Source organism: Montipora foliosa, chromosome 6 (assembly GCF_036669935.1).
Source record: "Montipora foliosa isolate CH-2021 chromosome 6, ASM3666993v2, whole genome shotgun sequence".
In the NCBI taxonomy this organism is placed as follows: domain Eukaryota; kingdom Metazoa; phylum Cnidaria; class Anthozoa; order Scleractinia; family Acroporidae; genus Montipora; species Montipora foliosa.
In genome coordinates, this window is record NC_090874.1 from 16,570,775 (window position 1) to 16,591,601 (window position 20,827).

At 36.1% G+C, this 20,827-nt stretch overlaps 1 protein-coding gene and 1 long non-coding RNA gene across 2 annotated transcripts in view; both read right to left on the reverse strand.

Moving 5' to 3' along the window:
* LOC138005089 (uncharacterized) overlaps positions 1-6,458 on the reverse strand; it is a 10,235-nt gene extending 3,777 nt beyond the window's left edge. The window contains exons 1-3 of the mRNA XM_068851375.1: positions 6,423-6,458; positions 789-883; positions 295-451 (exon numbers count right to left, since the gene is read on the reverse strand). Coding sequence (XP_068707476.1) covers positions 295-451; positions 789-802 — 171 coding nt within the window. The 5' untranslated portion in view covers positions 803-883; positions 6,423-6,458. The remainder of the gene's footprint in view (positions 1-294; positions 452-788; positions 884-6,422) is intronic.
* A 3,585-nt stretch (positions 6,459-10,043) lies between these two features.
* LOC138006856 (uncharacterized) lies at positions 10,044-19,643 on the reverse strand. The gene is made up of 3 exons (XR_011123941.1): positions 19,506-19,643; positions 16,291-18,669; positions 10,044-14,622 (listed from the first exon to the last, which is right to left on the reverse strand). It is a non-coding gene; the product is annotated as an uncharacterized lncRNA (long non-coding RNA).
* Positions 19,644-20,827: the final 1,184 nt, after the last annotated feature.

Consider the following 20,827-nt stretch of genomic DNA (forward strand, 5'->3'; position numbering starts at 1 on the left):
GGAAATAGTAATACATGTATATTTTAAAAGACAACTCAAGTGCATGGATACAGAACTCAAACCTGGGACTGTTTGATGATTAAACTGTCCCCATGACAAGATGTCCAAGATTAATTTCGCACGGCCATTTTTCGTCTGCCTTTGTTTTTTTTGTTTTGGGTTTTGTTGTTGTTGTTTTTTATTTTCATCGGGCTCGACAGACTGGGCGTAAAATGGTCTGCTAGTAGAATATTGGGAAGATCACAGTAAAAGCTATTTCTGGTATCGCTTAAGGATAATCTCTTTTATTTATACCTTTCTGCCAGAAAGGACTCCATAGTAATCCACGGTTACGTTTGTAAATGCGCTGGATAGAGTGGCAGTCAGCATTGAACAAAGAGTAATACCAATCATTATCCATATTACAGAGAACAACTGTGCTACCAATGACTTCGGAGTCTTGTCGCCGTAACTGGAATGACAATTTGAATTATTTCTACAGTGGGAAAGAATGAAACATGCCAACTTTTCCAAAATTTCTCTCCCACTCCCCCTGCCTTAAAAATTTGACTAAAAACTTGGTTTCAACGGAACTCGGAAAGATACGATCTCAAAACAATCAAGTTTGGGAGGTTGCAATACGACTGAGCGACACTGTCGATTTAACTGAAAATCAATTTCACTGATTGCCGTCTTCAAAACAAAAACAATCAGTCTCATCATTTATCTGGAGCTTTTTTATTGTCTAACCCAGACCTCTCATGGTGCAGTTAAGAATTCGAAAGAATGGGGATTGGAGACATGCTTACCCAACAGTTGCCATGGTTACAAAAGACCACCAGAAACCATCGAAAATTCCTAAGTAAAACGGACTGCGAAATTCCTGAGTGTTTTTCTTGGTCTCCTGTATTCAGAAAATTTAAGAGGAAGAGTTGGTGACTTGTTAGCCTTTAGAATAATAAACTTTGAAGTAAAATTATGTCCATAGCTTCGAGAAAGTGCCTCTTTTGTAGAGAGTCATGTCTGCATCAGTATACCTTTAAGTTAAAAATTTCAAGGTCAACGCGAGTCTCGGTTGCTAATGTTCGAGTGGAAATTCGTTTGTGGAGCTTACCAGCTAATGGGTTGCCATCTTGATTTCAATTCATGCGTTTATCTTTTAAAAAATGGAACAAAAAAGATACCACTAAATTTCCAAATGGTTTCTCTTCCAACTAAATAGTTACACACTGTTTCCACGGGGTCCCGCATCTAACAGAAAATGTTAAGATTTTCGCATTTTTTTTCAAAATTAAGTTGTTAAAATTGCCATTCAAGTGGTCCATAGAGGAAAATTTATTAAGACCGAGGGGAAAATTAAGAAATGTATTTCAGTCGTTCAAAAATAAATTTTAAATTGAATTTAGCAGTAATAATAACCAAAATCATACTTAACATGTCATAGCACCTCATATTGGGTACACTAGAAGGAAACCTTTTGTTCCAAGCAAAATGCCAATTGTTTGCTTTCCTCCAAATTATAGAAATAAACATAGATTAGGTTAACTCTGAATAGCCAAAACAACAATATTTGATTCAGGGGTCCAGCTTTCTAGCAGGGAGAATTTTACTGTAACAAAATTTTACTACAGCTAATAATACGCTTTCACCACATTGTAGTGGGTTAACGTTACAACAAAAATACTTAATCAGGAATTGATTTTATCTTCCAGCAATAAAACAGCAGGACGATATAAAATTAGGTATTTTCAAAGTTTAGAAAACTTGTTGAAGGTTATTCAGTGCCACCCTCCAAAACTTTTCACAAATTTCACGCTGGCCTACTAATTACTTCCAGTACAACAAATTATCTAACCTCTCTTTGCGGACTCTGGTTGCAACACAGCTGCTTCAATAATTTTAATCCCCTAGCATTAGATTTAACTTTTAGAAAAACCATAACTTCATATTTCCGTAATAATCATTCAAAGACATTGAGCAAAGGCATACAAAGCTACATTTGAAAGGGACATAATCCCATGTTGCAGTTTTCTGGATGAGACATCACAGAAATAACTCCTGTTATCTTTCCATATGTAAAGAGGTCCCATGATTTATGAGTCAATTAGTCAATGAGTTATGAGTCAATGAGACTCACAGTCAATATAGCAATAATTTATTGATCAAGCCTAAGCCCTCGTTTCAGTGATTAGGCCTAAGCACTCTCTGAAGTTTTAGCTTTCATTTTATGGGTTACGGTAACTGCACTAACTCATTGACTCATAAATACTTAAAACTCATATGTAAAGAATATTTCAACATTAGATGCACTGAATTTTTAGCAATTGAGCAATTGCTGTAAATAATAGTAAGCATTCCTACCATTTCAAAGGATGAATATTAAAATAGGGGTGGCGAATGGTAAATGCGAAACTTTGCGAGACGGCGAGACCAGCGTTTTTCTTTGCGAGCCCGAGACATTTTGACTTTTTAGATTGCGAGACCGAGACTTCAAAGTGTTTGACACCTTCATATAAAAAACGAGACTGCGAGACGCACATAACCGCTCAAAAAACGAGACTGCGAGACCCGTGAAATTCGACTAAAATTTTGCGAGACCCAGAGTTTTCGAAGAACCATTCGCCACCCCTTAAAATTAAAGTTTAATGCAAGTAAGTGTAAAAAAAGTGGTCCAAATTATTTAAGCTGTAATCAATTTCCATCCTTGCTTTGGTCCCTGGATAGGGTAAACAATGGTGGTTGAGTTGCCGCAGTACATTTAAGGCTATCCATCTGAAAAATGAATGGAACTGTAGAAAAATTTGGTAAGCGAGCAAGTAGCTTTTACTTATGAATTACAAAATGCCAGTCATTTGTCAATTTAGAACTGGTTCCCCTAAGGGGTCAGATTTCTTTAGCCTACATCCAGAAAACAAGATTCTGTTACCTTAAAGGGTTGCTTAAAAAAAAAAAAAAGACCCCTCCTGAGCAAACCGCTTCCTCATGTTTGGATTCTCATTGATTTAATGACTTAAACGATATTATGCAAATTTGTTCTACAAAAATACTCAAATACCATAAAAGTATTTTTACTCCTTGAGCCACCAGCTTCAACTTTGATACTTTGTTCTAAAAGCCAAAGCCGTTGTATAGCAATGGTGGAGGTGATGATTAGTCACTTTGTATTGGTTCAATTGAAGAAAGAAAGTCAAAGTAATGATTGCACTTTAACCCTTTCACCCCTAAACCGGCCATACTTGGTATTTTACTCTGTCTAAAGCCAGAGTATTTTGCTCTGTCTAACACCAGACGATTTTATTCGTCAATGGGGAACCCCATGGAGTCAACAGTCTTACAGTACTTCTCAACATAAAGAAAATGAATTCTGTGGACTTGAACATTCCCAAAAAGAAATGCCGTATATTCCAAATATGGTTGCGTAAACTCTTCAAGATTTACCTGCTTCAGGAACATCAAATCAATGAATATTTTGAATATTTTTCCTGAACTCCTGCAAACTTGTACACTTTTTAACGGTTTGCCCTTTAAAAGTAACATTCAGAAATAATGCAAATACAACTGAGGCTGTTTTGCATTATCTACAAGACAAGACAACAATATCCTTTATTCAAGCACAATCAATATTACAGCAATAACACATGCTTGTGGGGTCACGTGCTAACTATAATAAAGATACACTACAGAAAATAAAAGCTTAAAAACTAACTATGTGACAGACATAGGATATCTACACATAAGGGAAAAGAAAAATAAATCAATTGCTATCCAAAATATCATATTGCAAATACACCAAAAGGTAACGGTTGATTGACAAGTTCCTTGTGCAAAATGGTAGAGCATGTTTGAAGTCCAGCAGGACCAAGATGAGAAGTTATGATAAAAACTCTAAACATATTTTTTACCAAAATTATTTTACTGCCATCAACCCCAATGCATGGGACACTGTTTCTAGCTGCAGCTCCAAATCACATAATATATTAATAAATTTTGCCATGTAAGAAAAGAACAAACATGTGGGGTGTAAGCAAAAAAAGTCCAAGGCAATAAAGCTTCCTTTCAGCCTTTTCAGGAACAACTATCCACTGTCAACCATACTTGACTCAAAACAGAATTTCCTTGATCCAACAACACATGACAGTCCCCTAAAACCAAAATTACATCATTAATACTACCAGAAAACAATAGTAAAAAAACCTCAATCTATAGATACCTATATACATCTGTACCTACACTTTTGTTCTTCCAAACATTATTTTAACTAACATGGATTTTGATTTTGATTTTAAACTCAAATTGATTGCAAATCCATAACTTGGTAACTACTTGAACGCAAGGATCGTTGAGTTGTGACTGCTAAAAAATATAATAACTTAGACCTTCACCAGAAAAGGGAATATAAATGAGCTTAAAAGTAGCTATTTAAATTATTTGATACTAGGGTTACGTTCCCAATGAGAAAATCACATTCAAAATCAAATTCATATCTGATCGCATCATTGATCATTCATGTAGAGGTGCCGATCGTAAGGTGTAACGCAGAAAAAAATAACCTTCACGTTGAACAATATTGCCATTTCCCTGCCACCTGGTACAAGCCAATTCACACATGAACGGAAACCTTAGGAATCCTCCTTTCTGCACATTACAGTAACTTTTTGTACCCGGTGGCAACAAACTTTCCACATTAAAAATTGCACAAAAAACTCACCTGTTTCGCAGCTCTTTTCCCACGAAATAAAATTTTCCAGGAGCAAATTTTCCGAGGATGCTGGTTGGATTGGACTTTCAAACGACTTACACAACATAGACGTTTTCTAAGAATACATTCCACTTGAAACTGGCGTCAAAACTAGCCTTGATCGCACTAAAAAGAACGGAAACCAACAAGCTACCGATTCTCAAACGGCAGCCATTTTTCTGTTCTTCTCGGGAGTGCTTTTTTCACGAGAGCCAATAATAGTCCCGGAAACGCGTCACGTGCCATATCGCGCGACTCATGCGCAGACATTTTTCGCCAGTGAAGGGACAAACGATTTCAACATCGCTGTTCAACAAAATCGAACTGATCTTGAAGCAAATGCTGAAGCCATTTCCCCCCCGGGGCTTTTAATAAGATGTGTAATTAATTATTACTACAAACAATGGGAAAGAGAAAAATAAGTATTTCTACTAGTACACTCTTTTTTTATAAGAACGTTTTGCCTAAGGTTAACCAAAATATTAAGAACATACCCAATGCTGAGAGTCTCTATTTTTCTCATTTGTTGTTTTTCTTTGCTTTTGTGAGTATAAATAAAGGTAAAAGAACTGTAAGACTGTAGTCTAACAGGACAGTTAACTTAAATCCTTGGGGGCGTCTTTCAATATTAACAATACGATTTTCTTGGTTGCATGATACCTGAATAACAACTCAGTTTGTAGTCGAACTAAGTATAACACATGACATTAAAAACATGTTAAGAACGGTTTACGCCAAAATCACAAAACAGTAAGTTAGAGCGTTCAGCCTCATGCAGCCCCAAAATTAGACGTTCTTAGAAAGAGTGTTTATATTAAAATGAAATATTCCACCTGAAAATTTTCTTTGCTATAATTTTGTCTTACGAGGAAGCAAAGTACTTTCTTTGAGATTATGTATTTCTTGTGGAAAATTCTTCTCCTCTTCTGTTGTTAATTCCTTGTTGATGTCCTTTTTCCTGGCAAATCATATCCGGAGTTGTCACCTGTCTGCCATGTTAATTAAGAATGCGCAATTAATGTATTGCACTCCAAAGACGATTTTCAATGATAAATATGTTATGTACGATGTGATGCCATGAATAGATAAACGCACTAAGCAATCCATTTGTAAGTTTTAAATAACGAGTCCTAAATATGCTTGAGAGACTTAGCTCAAGTATCACTTCCACGCCGGGAGACAGTATTTTTTAGCCAGTATAATTATATAGGCTTCCCTTTTTCATTAACCGCTGTTTTCTTTATCTTTCTTGAAAATGCGAAAAGAGAAAGCGGATCTGTTTGCTCCGGCGATTGACTCACCTTTCAAATGTCAACGTTTGCAACAAAAAAGGTGTCTTAAAGCTCAAGAAAGACACTCGCGCTCTACAGTTTTAAGTGTTTGTTTAATTTCTTGATGACCGGAGCCAGGACAATTCATGATCAAAAAGTGAAGATCTGTTTTTGAGACGCTGCCGAATAAATGAGAGCAGTGCTAACCCTCAGAGGATTATTTTATGAAAATTGCTTTTCAAATTTGAGCAAAGGCTCAAGTTTAACCGAAGCGACGTCGGTTTTCGAGTATTGCATTTGACTGGACTTCTTTGCATAACCTAACACAGTCTATGTACATTGTAATTGATGAAGCCATGTTTGTGAGAAGTATTGGTTTGTAATCGATACCTGCACAGAGTATTTGAAACCTGTAAACAAACGTGATCTCTTACCAATGCCCAGACACATATTCCCGCCACAATAGACAGCAAAAGTGTTAACACAACGATCGGCCAACAGCTGCGAAGAGCGGCGCTCTAGTTTTGAATTCCTCTGCTGATGGAGTCTTGACTTCTTATAAGAACGATGCCGGGAGATTCGAAAAGCTTTAGATAGGGGAAATAATTTTTGTATTCCTTATCATCGTCGCTTTGGACTGGAAATATAATGTGAACTTCATCCTTCATGATGGCTTTGTGCAACTCTGACTTATCATGCACAGGATGGTGTTGATAACTGACAACAGTTTCGTTTTCTTCGTGTGCGGCGCAGCATATGTTAAGACCAAGTTTCAAAATGTAGGGCAAAATGCCGTCTATTTGATAAACGGTTCCATTGCCTTCACGAGTCTGATTTTTAATTGATGTCAGATTCCACGTAACAAATGGGGGAAGTAACATACAGGAGGCAAAGAGGTTTTCGGGGCAATGCGGAACAGTGCGATCGGAACTACGTGAATCGTCCTCAGAGTCTGAGCTTGCCAGCTTTTTTTCAAGAACCTCCACTAAAAAATTGCGAGAAACTGGATCTTCCTTCGAAATGCTAAAAGCGTTGACAGTGAAGACAAATACCCAAGACAATGTGATCAACATTTTGTGCCGTTCCGCGCCTCCAGCAGATGCAAAGGTGTCGGTTTGCGCGAACCTCCTTGGGACGAAGTCATTAATTATTGATAAAAGGAAGTGTTAAATTTGATAACTTCAACTTATCTGTGACGTCAACAATTTGATTAGGTTCCATTTTGTCCTTATCCATATGATGATTGACCGCAGCTCGCAACAGGAACGACAGATGTCGGTGCACATGATTACCCCTTTTGAAGAATGTTATTTCCTTTTCTTTGGCATAATATTCATTTAAATGTTAGTACTTGTGAATCTGGATTTATTATTTTGGTCGAGTTCTTAATCAGTTCAGAAAGTCTAAACGCCAATTATTTCTATATCTATGAGTAAAACGAGAATAAACACTAATCGGACAATGAGTTCGGTTATTTTATTTAACTCTCTTTTAATATTATGCATATAGGTACTTGCTCTAAAATTTATTCAGGAAAACAGGTGGTGCAATTAAATGCATGGAGTGCTATCTAACGCGAAGGGCTTTCATGACTTTTTCCCTCCAAAATGCAATCAGAATTAAAACGACCGCGGTCTTAAACTCTAGCCCTTGCTCGCCAAAAGAACAGGGAGATCAGGGGAAATAGAAAGGCCGGAATTTGTAAGTCAGTTTTCCTTAAAACTAGCGACTACAAGTCATCGTATAGAGTAGTTGGAGGGCAATAAGATGTCATTGTGTAAATTAAGGTGCACGTGCCTAAATGCTCTTCGTGTCTTTTAATCTAAAAAGGTGCTGAAAACTAAAATTTACATCTCAAGAAGTTTATGACTATGAGCGGACAGCTGGTGGCCCAGTTCCTTTTTTTTAGATTCGTGCCCTTTATTCTTAATTCATGCGTGAGTGTAACCTAGTAGGAGACACAATAGCTTTTTCGGCTATTGAAGAGGCTCAATACATGACAGGAAACCAGATCTAAATGTAAACGATCGAAGAAAACGCTACAATGAAAAGTACCCCCCTCCCCCCAAAATCAATGATGAATCCGAGTGCAAGTCGAAGCCCGCCAATTTTAATGGGGTGTCATCTTTCAAAGCTTGCATCACTTAAGGAAAGAGGAAATTCATATTTAAACAACCAGCGCATTTAAGTAATTGTTACAGCAGTACTGCATTACAATAGCATGTTGGCAGGATACTGTGTCAGTCACAGTACTGGACTGGAGTCCATAGTTTATTGCTGTAAATGTTTGTTTACATTTTTTTTCTTAAGTCATGAAAAAACTTGGGATGGAAAAGTACCAAACACCACTGAAGAAAGTAATGAGTTTGGCTATAACATTTGCCGTCACCTGTGTGGCAAGACCTACAAGACAAAGAATGGGAGAAAAAGGTACGTGAAATTGAAATGTTGATTTTTTAAAAGTAACTAGCATACCAAATTTAGTTATCACTAGTATGTTGAATTTAACTTAATAAATTAATTTTATGTTGCATATAATTAACCTCTGCTCAACTAATGTAATTGCAAATATGTAAACACCCCATCACACTATTAAAATTACCATTTTACTTCCCGAAATAATTAAATCAAACCTAGTAATTTACTCTTACAGACTAGCTATATATGTATACCATATGTCTTAGATTCCGGGCATGACTTTAAGATCTTGCTGCAATTTTTTCACAAACACTGGCTGTAAAGTGATGGCAATCTTATTAAAGGTGTATTTTTAACGGTTTTTAAAAATTTCTTAAATGTTTTTAAGAAAAGTTTTTTCGCATTTTTTTTATAGCTATAAACTGTCAAAAACGCAATGATTTTACCGTCAGCCGTCAAATGAGCAAGCCAAAAGCAGCCGTCAAATTTCTCAGATATCCTTAATCAAGATTTAAATAGGGTGAAGGTATGCTGTTTATGAATGATCGTTTCACAGAAATAGATTTATAAGCAAGTCCTTTAACTTTAGCGTGTCACGTAATTATAAATATTTTTTTCACCAGTTTGTAGATAGTTTTAGCCACTCGTCTTGATCATTATGACTGGACGAAAAAACGGATTTTCACATATAGCAAATGTGGAGCAAATGCATGGCAAATGCTACGTTTGTGCACGTTTCCTTAGATTTGCTGAAAAGCAAAGATCACATTTGCCACAGTTTTTCCACCCATGGCAACGCTCGTAAATGCCACATTTGTTTTAAATTTGCTGTTGTGAGTAAAAGTACGGATAACATGGTATTTTTTGTGACATTTCGAGGGGTAGTAAACATGATGTTAAAACTAAAATTTTGCAAGTACTTTTCCTGAAGTTGTAACTTTGATCAAACTTTCATCATTGCACCTTTTTACAAGGTAAGTAAAAGCGAGAAAATATTAGTTTTTGTACCCGTTTGCTCGGAGCAGCAAATGTCTTCAATTATGAATTTTTGCAGAGATTGCTCAGAATAGCAAATGTGGCCAAACGTGTAGTTTTGCAGGGTTTTGCTCAGGAAAGCAAATGTGTTCAAGGATGTATTTTTGGAGAAATTTGCTCGAGATATTAAATGTAACCAAATGTACCACTTTTTTCACATAATTGCTCTGCATACCAAATGCAGTCAAAGAACCAGGTTTTCATGCTTGTTTACGATAGGAAATTTGACTATTTGCTCGGGTAGCCCTGTGATCAAAAAATACAATTATGTTTTTGCTCACTATAGCAAATGTGATAACAATATCATTTTTGCTGAAAGTAGCAAATGTGAACAATATACTTGTAGCTTTTGGTCAAGATAACAGATGTGATCCAAAACATTAATTTTGCTTGTAATAGCAAAATGATAAAAATATGATTTTACACCACTGTTCTTTAATTAGGCCAGAGGTGAATGCTTTTCCATCACTTTTTTTCTCAAATTAGCAAATGTAATCAAAGAATCTGTTTGGCATTTTCCTTGAGATGGAAGATGAAATACCCTTGAATCTCTGTTGATTGAATACTGCAACAACCATTTCAACAATAAAATAAAGCAGGTTTAATTATCTAAACATATGCAATAAAATGTCTCATTCTCAATTTTGACTATTAATAATACAAGTGCACATTGAGATGGCAATTAAATAGCTCTTAAACTTGGATGGACATACAGTATTTGCAGTATATTCATGAAGCTGTTTTATTGCCCTTTAGACAGTGCCTCCACACAATGGAACTCAAAGGTGAATTATTCCTTAGAAACTAATGCCGAAAATAATCGATTCTCATAATACACCTGAAATACAAATGTTACATGCAAAAGAATGTAGGTAAGGTAAATAAGATGATAGAATTACTCAACGTTTTTCTTCAAATTCGTGGCCGAGACAGACACTGTACCCTGATGCAGAAATTAGTAACAACCTAATGCAATACAACTAGCAGCAAATTATTATTCATCTTAATAAATAATTGACTTGCGTGACAGTAAGTTCCTAATTATGATAGATATACAGGTATTTAAATCCTAAATTAATTTTAATTAGTTACATTGTTTAGTTCGGAGCACAATAATATAAGGTATATCAAAGGCCTCTGTCAATTATTAGTCATCTCTTTAAATTGTTGAAATTATTTTGCCTTTCTATACATGTAGTACTTTGGCAATGTAATCTGGAGAAGCGGTTTCATTTTGCCTCAAATACAATAGCTTTTGTTTTTGCCAATACAACAATTCATTTGGATGAATGCTCATTTTGAATCCCAAAAGCACAACAAAATATCTTGGCAATGTTAAAGCCAACGGAGAGGTTGAGGCTGAGTTCAGATACCAAACATTTGATTGGGAATTAATAAAAACTTAGGCTGACCTTAGAACAACATAATAACTGCCATATAATACGTCACAAGTATATGCACAGTATACTTCCATATAAGAAAAATTCAGTATCTAAATCGAACCTGCCTGAAAGTTGAAATAGCAGCTAGGAGAATGACTCAGCCATTTCACATTGATTCATATGCTACATTGTATTTTCATGTAATTGATTTAAGTTATTAGGTTTGGTACCTGAACTGCACCCAATACCATTATCAAACAACTTACACCAATGATGCACCAACCACAAACTGTGGTGAACATTTTGTTAAGCATTGTTTGAAAGCAAGATCCGATGGTAGTGTACTTGAATCTAAGTTCTTCAAACACGTTTATCTACAGAACCAGATGGAAAATGCTTCACAGTATGCTATAACAAATTAACTGCATGTTTAGACCTACTTTACAAGTCACATCGAACCATATAAGGCGTGCCATCCGCCAGTTCAAATGGATGGTGAATACTACAAATTAAAATGCTATAACAAATTAACTGCATGATTACACCTACTTTACAAGTGACACCGAACTGTATAAGGAGTGCCACCAGCCAGTTCAGATGGAAAATACTAAAACTAGTATACTGTCATCATTATCATCATCATCACTATGACAAATTACAGGGATCGCGTTAACGCAGAAATCGTGCATTTTTACGCAAATAAATTCCAAAAAATGCATCATCAAAATTTTAATGCGTCCCAAGACGCAAGACACTGACTTTATTAACTCACACAACTTGCTTTGCTTTGTCAGTATATTCTGTTGCTTCGGCAGATGTAAAAAAAAAAATAATAATAAACTTATTTGAGCTCCCACCGTTTGTTTACTCATTGATCGTTTGATCGAATGAGAAATACAAGTGCTCACACTTCTTGAACTGAGAAAGGTTGAAGACATGGTAATTTTTTACATAAAGTTTTTGGCTAAAATTGGCTGAAAGAGTTTGGATGGTTGCAAACAAGGAATTTGGGCAATAAGTTATCTATGATTTTTAAGCTGGAAGAAAGAACTCTCTAGTTACAGTACTCAGTACTGTCCAAAGAAAAAGACTAGAAAGTTGGTTACTCTCTCTTTCTCATAAGATACTTTTTTTCTCGCAGAGAGTCAGCAAGATTTTGGGACCCCCAAAAAATGCTTGGAACCCCAATTAGGCCGGACATGCGGGTCCCAGGACCCAGACTGAAAAATCCTGGTGCCATCCATGTAATTAACTGCATGGTTAGACCTACTTTAAAAGTTACATCAAACTGTACGAGGTGCACCACCCGCCAGTTCAGATGGAAAATACTACAAATTAGTGTACTACAATATGACAAATTGACTGCATGGTTAGACCTACTTTAAAAGTTCATCAAACTGTATGAGGTGCGCCACCCGCCAGTTCAGATGGCAAATTAGTGTACTACAATATGACAAATTAACTGCATGGTTAGACCTACGCCACCCGGAAATGGAAAATACTGCAAATTAGTGTACTACAATATGACATTAACTGCATGGTGAGACCTACTTTACAAATTACATCGAACTGAGTCTGTATGAGGCGTGCCACCCGCCAGTTCAGATGGAAAATACTACAGATTAGTATACTACGACAAATTACCTGCATGGTTAGACCTACTTTAAAAGTTACATCGAACTGTGTGAGGTGCGCCACCCACCAGTTCAGATGGAAAATACTACAAATTAGTGTACTACAATATGACAAAAAATTAACTGCATGGTTAGACCTACATGTACTTTAAAAGTTACATCGAACTGTATGAGGTGTGCCACCTGCCAGTTCAGATGGAAAATACTACAAATTAGTGTACTACAATATGACAAATTAACTGCATGGTTAGACCTACTTTACAAATTACATCGAACTGTATGAGGTGCACCACCTGCCAGTTCAGATGGAAAATACTACAAATTAGTGTACTACAATATGACAAATTAACTGCATGGTTAGACCTACTTTAAAAGTTACATCGAACTGTATGAGGTGCGCCACCCGCCAGTTCGGATGGAAAATACTACAAATTAGTGTACTACAATATGACAAATTAACTGCATGGTTAGACCTACTTTACAAATTACATCGAACTGTATGAGGCGCACCACCCGCCAGTTCAGATGCAAAATACTACAAATTACCGTAGTTATTTGGTTATAAGGCGCATGGTATTTTCAAGAAAAATCTGTCTTTAGGTGGCAAATTAGTGCTAAAATTGGGGTGCGTCTTATAGCCAAGTATTTTCGCGCAACAAAATCTTAAGATCACAATTTGAAAAGAACTTACAGTTTAAACAACACAAGAAAAGGACACTAGTTGTCAGTTAAAAAAAGGAATAGTACTTTTAGAGACCTTTAGAACACTAAACAATTTCAAGAGAAAAGCAAACAAACGGAAATTTGCATACATGCTTAAAAGCACATGCTCAGTAACGTGATACCTATGACAACAATACAATCATTCGAACCTTGTTTCGAATTCTGCGAATCATGTTTGTCGCTCGCATGAAACGTTTCTTCTCTGAACAAACAGTGTGAAGATAAAACATACCTTCTTCGTTCATCCAGCCTTTCTTGTGCACTGAAATTTGCATCCTTGGTGACATGTTGATATTCAGCTGTTGAACACCTTTAAATATGACTTTCAGTGGGATTTTTTCGCCGTTCGCTTTCGCTTGAAGTCTGAAGTCTGAATTCTTACTATTTATTAAGTCGGAAGGTTCAAATAAAAGTGTATGCGTTGTATGTTTATCATTTCAGGTGTCAACTTTTAGCTTTTGTTTTTACATATACACTGTATCATTAAATATGTGACTTTTTCACTTTGTTTACATTAACAAAAAGAGTTCGCATACCAATTGTGTAAGGATAATTGTTCTCAAATTCATCACATCTTTTTGATAACTCTCAATTTTTTGATGCGTCTTATAACCGAGCATTTTCACATAATTTTCAGTTTGAGAACTTAGCTTAATTAAATTGCTAAGTTTGGGGTGCGTCTTATAACCGAGTGCACCTTACAACCGAATAACTACGGTAGTGTACTACAATATGACAAATTAACTGCATGGTTAGACCTACTATAAAAGTTACATTGAACTGTATGAGGTGCACCACCTGCCAGTTCAGATGGAAAATACTACAAATTAGTGTACTACAATATGACAAATTAACTGCATGGTTAGACCTACTTTACAAATTACATCGAACTGTATGAGGCGTGCCACCCACCAGGTCAGATGGAAAATACTACAGATTTGTATACTATAACAAATTAACTGCATGTAATTGAGTGGTACTTATATTACACCCATCTTTCAATTATTGATGCCACGTGCAGATACGTCTATTAGAAAGATATCAATTAAACTCATGTTACTGCTTATGTTTGATGTATTTAGTATTGAAAGATCACTGACAATTTTCTCAGACTTAAAGGATTGTGAAACCTTTCTTGATTTTAGTCAAAAATCATTGAGAACCGATTCCTAATATTAGCACAGGTAATCACTGATTGTTGCCCTGAACATTCGACTCTGCCATAATTACCGGATGCCTGAAAAAAATTCCCTTGACCCCAGTTCATGTCAAAAGATTAATTTCATACAGTGTATCCAGAATAATAATGACACTACTCTACCCAAGTATTGACATAAAGACATTAATTTGCAATTGCATCACAATTCACAATCAGTGGACTGTCTGTTTCTTGCACCTCAAGAAATTCCATTCAGCACTGCAGCTTGTGGTTGAGATAGGCCCTGGAAAATATTCACACCAGTCAATCAATCAATCAATCAATCAATGCATAAGCTACATGTACATTTCAATGAATGATGTAACGCACCACTTTGCCATTCATAAGCAATCCTCCGGTGTAAGTGAAACTGAATAATGAAGCTAAAGGAATTGCAAACTTATCTGGAAGCCTGTGACAGCCTCCAACAAGTGTCCACCTTTCCAAATTGACCATTTTGTGCATGTAATAAAATCAATAATAGTTACTGAGCTTGAGTTTCTCATGATTTTAAAATGGAATTAGTGTTTGATGGCTACAACTCAAAACAACTTTTGTATTTCATCTATAATTTGCTCTTTTTTCTTGGGTTCCTGGCCACAAAGCACTAAAAGCATGATGTTGTGAGTTTTACCATATCCAATTAAAGCAGTGGAGAAATCATACAGAAAACTGCTTATTAAAACAAAAGTTAAAAATTCTCCAGGATGTCCTTTTTGTGTTGTTACCATATGAGCTACATGTACACTAAGTACTTATCAAATAAAATTTAAGGTTTTATGGGGAGAAATTGAAAATATTGACAATATCAACTCTATCACAAAATGGTTGGTACAGTATATTTAGATAGCCAGCTCTCAACAAGTACATGTATAGTAGCTGTATAATCTTCCATGAGAAATGCTAGTAATGCAGTGAGTACTTTACAATAGAATACCCGACAAGACAATTGGATTTTTTTGTAAAGGCTCACATACACTTGTACATGTACATGCAAACAAAATACACTGTACAAGTGACAAATAACATGTGAGAAGCTTTATATACCAATTGTCATAGGAAATAGTGACATGTATCCTTGCACAAGCAATGTGGTGTGCAGTAGCAAGGTTTGGTGGAATAAAGCTGCATATCCAGTTATTATTTCACTGTCTTCCCTGTATTCTGATTTGTTACAATTATTTTTTATGGCTTGGTATAAAAGGCTTTAGGTACTAAACATGTGACATTGTTTTGTTATGAGACACCAGAGAAGGTATACCATGTCATAGGAAAAAAAATTAAAGTGACAAGTACACTGGAACAAGTGAGATACCTTTTTATATCATGTCATATGAAATAGTTACAGTATATCCTTGCACAAGCAATGTGGTGTGCAGTGGCAAGGTTTGGTGAATAGCTTGGTACAAAAGGCTGTGACATGTGACATTGTTTGGACATGAGAAAACAGTGAAGGCATACGGTAACCATGTCAGGAAATTTGTATTCCACCAAACCTTGCCACTGCACACCACATCGCTTGTGAAAAGATATATGTAACTATAGCATACCCGGGCCACTAATGTGTTCTAGGAACAGTATTGTTTGAAGAACGAGGCATATAAAAATAAGTGGCAAATAAGGGGCCGGGTACAATAGACTTCAGCTGTCAAAGGGATGCAGAGATCCATATCATTCATACCCCTTTCCTTATCATTGGTATTGTTTTAAATGGCCTTAAATTAATAACGTGACGTGAAATTACTAAGGGAGTACATCTGCAAAAGTAAAGACTGTCCTTGCAGAGGGAGGGATGTATGATGCGAATCTCAATTCAATAAATCAGCAATCAAACGTGTTATGAAAAAGAAAGGATATTCTATACAAAATTTAAGGCATATACTTTCAGGTTATTATCAGTGAGGTGACCTACCGAAACTCCTTCGGCAATCTTTTGCTATTCGGCTTAAATCCACATGTAGCTGTTCGGCCATCCTTTGTTCCAAACGTTCGTTGAACTCCGTTTGCGTTAGGAAGAAGGCCTCTATTTCTGCCATGAATTCTTCATCGATTAATGCTGCTGGCGTTGGTCGTAACTCTTTCTCGAACACCGTCTCTGAACTCCCTGATCAGAATCCAGTACGTACAGCTGCATGAGTCTAGATTCAACGGTTCCATGTCCACAGGAAATTTACTTTTGGAATTATGTTGTTAAATTCACAAGGTGATTTAACAGGGCACCAGAATTGTTGCTTATGATTTTCCAAGGCTTGAGAATCATAACACTAATCACATGATGATTTATCCACACTTGGAAAATTGGCACTGGAATCAAATACGATTCACCTGAATCACATGGTATGATTCCAGTCGTGCGAAAAATCATTGGTGGAATCATAACCTCGGATTCGTTGCTTTCATGAAATTGTTCATGGAATCAATAATTACTGTACATTTTAAAAATGGAATCATGTTTAAAGTATAAATTACTTGTGACAAAGTGATACATCAAGGAGAAAAAAGTGTGGTTTCCATGATCTTAGTTAAGAAAACGACTGGCAGTATGTGATGTGTCTGAGAGCATTCTTTTGTTAAGTCAGCTCTTGTCTGTTATTGATACTGTATTTGCATGTTGAATAATCTTGATTTATTAATTTGCTTGAAGACATCGCTGCATGTGTAGCGATTGAGTCCCGATTATTAAAACAGAGATTAACTAGATAAAACACCATGTCAAACACAACTCGTGGTTTTTATTTACGTCCAGACAATCACACTCATAATGCATTGCTCTCTGGGTAACATAGGTCTGCAATACACTACAGTATGCACGCATGGTTTTTCACTTTATGATAAGAGAGCCTTAACAATTATGGTGAATTGTATGAAACTTCACTGAAATGTACAGTATTGCCAAGTGTGCACATAATGTTTTTGTTTCTTGGGTATGTAAGAGTGTGTCGTGGTGAGTATATAAGTGCAGGGCCTTTGGCAAAGTTGTATTATGAATTTTTCATAGCCCCACTCTTGATGTCAATGTTCTATTACTTCAGGTCCTATTGATTAGCATTTTGTCAAATATTAGAACTAGAGGGAAAATAACACTGTTTCCTTCAAGACGCCATTGCATATTAAGTGTATAGTGACCAGGCAGGGCTCTTTTCCTTTCGTAAGTTGTTGTGCTTTCAGATTATATTATGCAGAATCAAATGATTTGTTGTAACCTTTAATACATGTAACTATCATTGTTAGACATAACTGAAATAATTTGAGTTTCATTATCAAAGCACCACTCGGAAGTTACACGTAATTAAATCAAATCAACGTCAGTTTTCTGTGGTCTGCACTGTTATGAAGCATTTAGTGACATCTTGAAATATTCAAGATTCAAGTGGAACTACGAGCCAAAATTTTATGGCACTATTCTATGGTCTGTAAGAGTACAGACCACAGAATACTTGCATCAACGATAATATTATTATTATAATAACATGGGAGAAAAGAATGCTAGTTTTGGTCTTTGTTTCATCCATCTGAACTCTCCATCGCTGGGCTATTTATTCTGGGAAATCTTCTCTTTCCACTCTTGAATGGTTTTCCAATAATATTTTCCTTATGTCCAAGAATCTTTGAATGGAGCCATTTTGTAAATACAATCAATCCAATTAGAAAAACGTTTCTGCCTGTTTTCTGAGATAAACTGAACATTGCTGTGGCCTTTCTGCCCAACGGTTAGCTAGGCAATGATTAAGGAATAAAGCTTCAATCAGATAATTCTGTGTTGCACCTTTTGCCTTAAATTTTCTTTTTTCATATTTGTGCCCTTTGCTTCCCATTCATCTCACAACTGATTTCACCAATACAACTATGTAAGCATTATACACACTTTGGATTGGGACAGACAGCAAAGATTTTTGTCTTGTTACATGTAAGTACCTTTGAGTCTGTGATTAATTCAAATTCACTTATCGTTTTTGGAAAAAACAGAATAAAGTGAATGATGAAGCACAAAAAGCTAAGTAGATAAGGTTTAACAATACTGCAGTAAACAAAGTGTTGGATAAATGTTATAATAACATTGAAGCCTTATGTGGAGAACAGCGAAATCCAGTGAATAAATTAGTTAGGTGATTTCTCCTCTTCATCCTTTTCGTTCTCCTGCCCATCACTCTCGTTATTCAAGTTGTTTTTGTCACTCATTAATGTCATCCTATCCCTGGATTGGCTTCCTCTGGTTCACTTTCCTTTTCATTTCTGGATTCTGTAGTCTTTTCCGATTGATCACTTTTACCCTCTGATATATCTAAAGAACCTGAAATGATGTGAATCAAATGAAATTTGTTTGTATAATTTCTGACTTTTATAGTTTTGATTCTTCTGTAGTGGTTTTCAGACATTTCAATTACATACATGTATAAATAAACTCAGATTGAAATTCACCTTTATATAATACCAGTAAATTAACCAATTTGGTTTTTTTAATAACCTCGTTCCCAGGAGCAGCAATTAAATACCTTTGAACAGCACCAGGGATGGAGATGGATCTCTAATTATAATATACTGTATAAGAACTGACAGTTGAGCAAGGTACCTTTCAAAGCAGTGATTCCTCCTTCACCTGTGTGTCAATTGATTGGTACCAACATCATGTCACGGTGTTTGTGTCATTATTAATTTTTGCCAGATCATTGCACATAAATGCTAAATAAAGAATACAAAATACTTCTACATCTACATGTGTATGTGAAGAGAATGACACAATCAAGACAAAGTTGCTTAATAATAAAAAACAGCATCTTTTGAATTTAGATCCTTTCTGTTGTGATATGATTTGTTACAAAATATCAACATTGTTTTTGTGAAATATTTTAATTAAATTAATTCATGATCCATTCAATTCCCCATTCCACAGTTCCGTTCCAGCCGTATTATCATATTTTCGTAACGTATGAACAGGAGCTCTAGAATTTTATCCGTCCCACGCAACATCCAAAGGTGAAGAGTACATGAGGTTAATATGATTTTGAATTAAATCAGCTCAGAGAAAAACTCCTTTTTTGGTTATGTGGATGCGCGAGATGTGACAGTGCAACATAAGTTAAGAGGGAACTGGAGCCGATAAACGCACGACAAGATCGAAGAACTCACCTCCGAAAACCGGTTTGTGTGAATCCGAAAATTTCACCTTGCTGAGATGCTGAACCTTGCTTGCTTGCTTTCTTTTCACCTTGCTGGCTGGTTACATCCTGGCCATCCTGAACGGATCAAAAGTTTGTGTTCTTCGTGAACGCAAACAACCGTGACAACTGGGGCAAATTAAGCTCTGCCGATGACCGGTGTCGGAGCTTTTAATACTTTCGGCCAGTTCTCCAAATATGTTAGTCGAGACGAAACCGTGTCAATTTTCGCATTATCGACATCCTATCACTATGAAAATCATCTCAAATTAATGACGTGCACAAGATCCACGACAGGAAAAATCGCAAGCCAAAAATTGCGTGACAGTGTTGATTTGACACAATTTGCAGTATTATAAATGGCTGCACCGCCTTCTCTCTTGGTTTTTCAAGAATGATTTTTACGAATTTTTCGCTAACGGGAGTTTGAGTATGGACGTCGAAAATCCAGGGGAACTGTTTCAAGTCTTGTTGAATAATCCGGCATCAAGAATTGCCGCAGGTGAGCTGTTTTATCGAGCAAACAGTAAAGAAGAATCACGTAAGTAATTAAGCTAATTGATGTTCATTAATTTAGCTACGTTAAAGTGAGGATATGTCGTTTACTTGCAGAGCGGAGTGTACACTCTCTTTGACCACGTTTCTTGAGCTATATTTTTGTCATGGAGAGAAATCTATTGATCGGATTGAGTGAAGCAAGTGCATTTCGAAAATTTTTGAGGAATAGCTATTTTTTTGGTCATAGGAACGTTTGTGTTGAGGGTAATAAATGACTTTAAAATAATTATTATTTGAATTATTGCAACTGGGGTTACAAAGAAATGGTCACGCTGTATAGATGAAAAATGATAGTGATGATGCACCCTTTTTATTATTTTGATGTAATTATGACTATTCCGGAGTTTGTAATTAATAGTGACCTTCAGATTGGAGTACAAGGATGACTCTGAGTATTAGTTCTCAGTTCTAAGCAAGTGCATATTGAAAATTTTTGTTCTTTAAACCTAATGCCCAAGCCTAGTACAGAAAACTAATACTTACAGTCATTCTCATACTCCAATCTGAAGGACACAATTTATCATTAGTTTTCATCCCACTTCATTGTCAGTGCCTTGGTCTGATGCCGTGTATATTTTTTTGATCAGAGCTGAGTTATTTGTAAGTGGTGGTCACTCTTGTCATTTATAAGGGTTTGAGTAAACATCAAGGCAGAGAAGCCATCAGTGAGAGGCAAATTTGTGACAACACAGGTGCTGGTATGTCGGCAGTAACCAGCTCCTCTTATGAAACCAC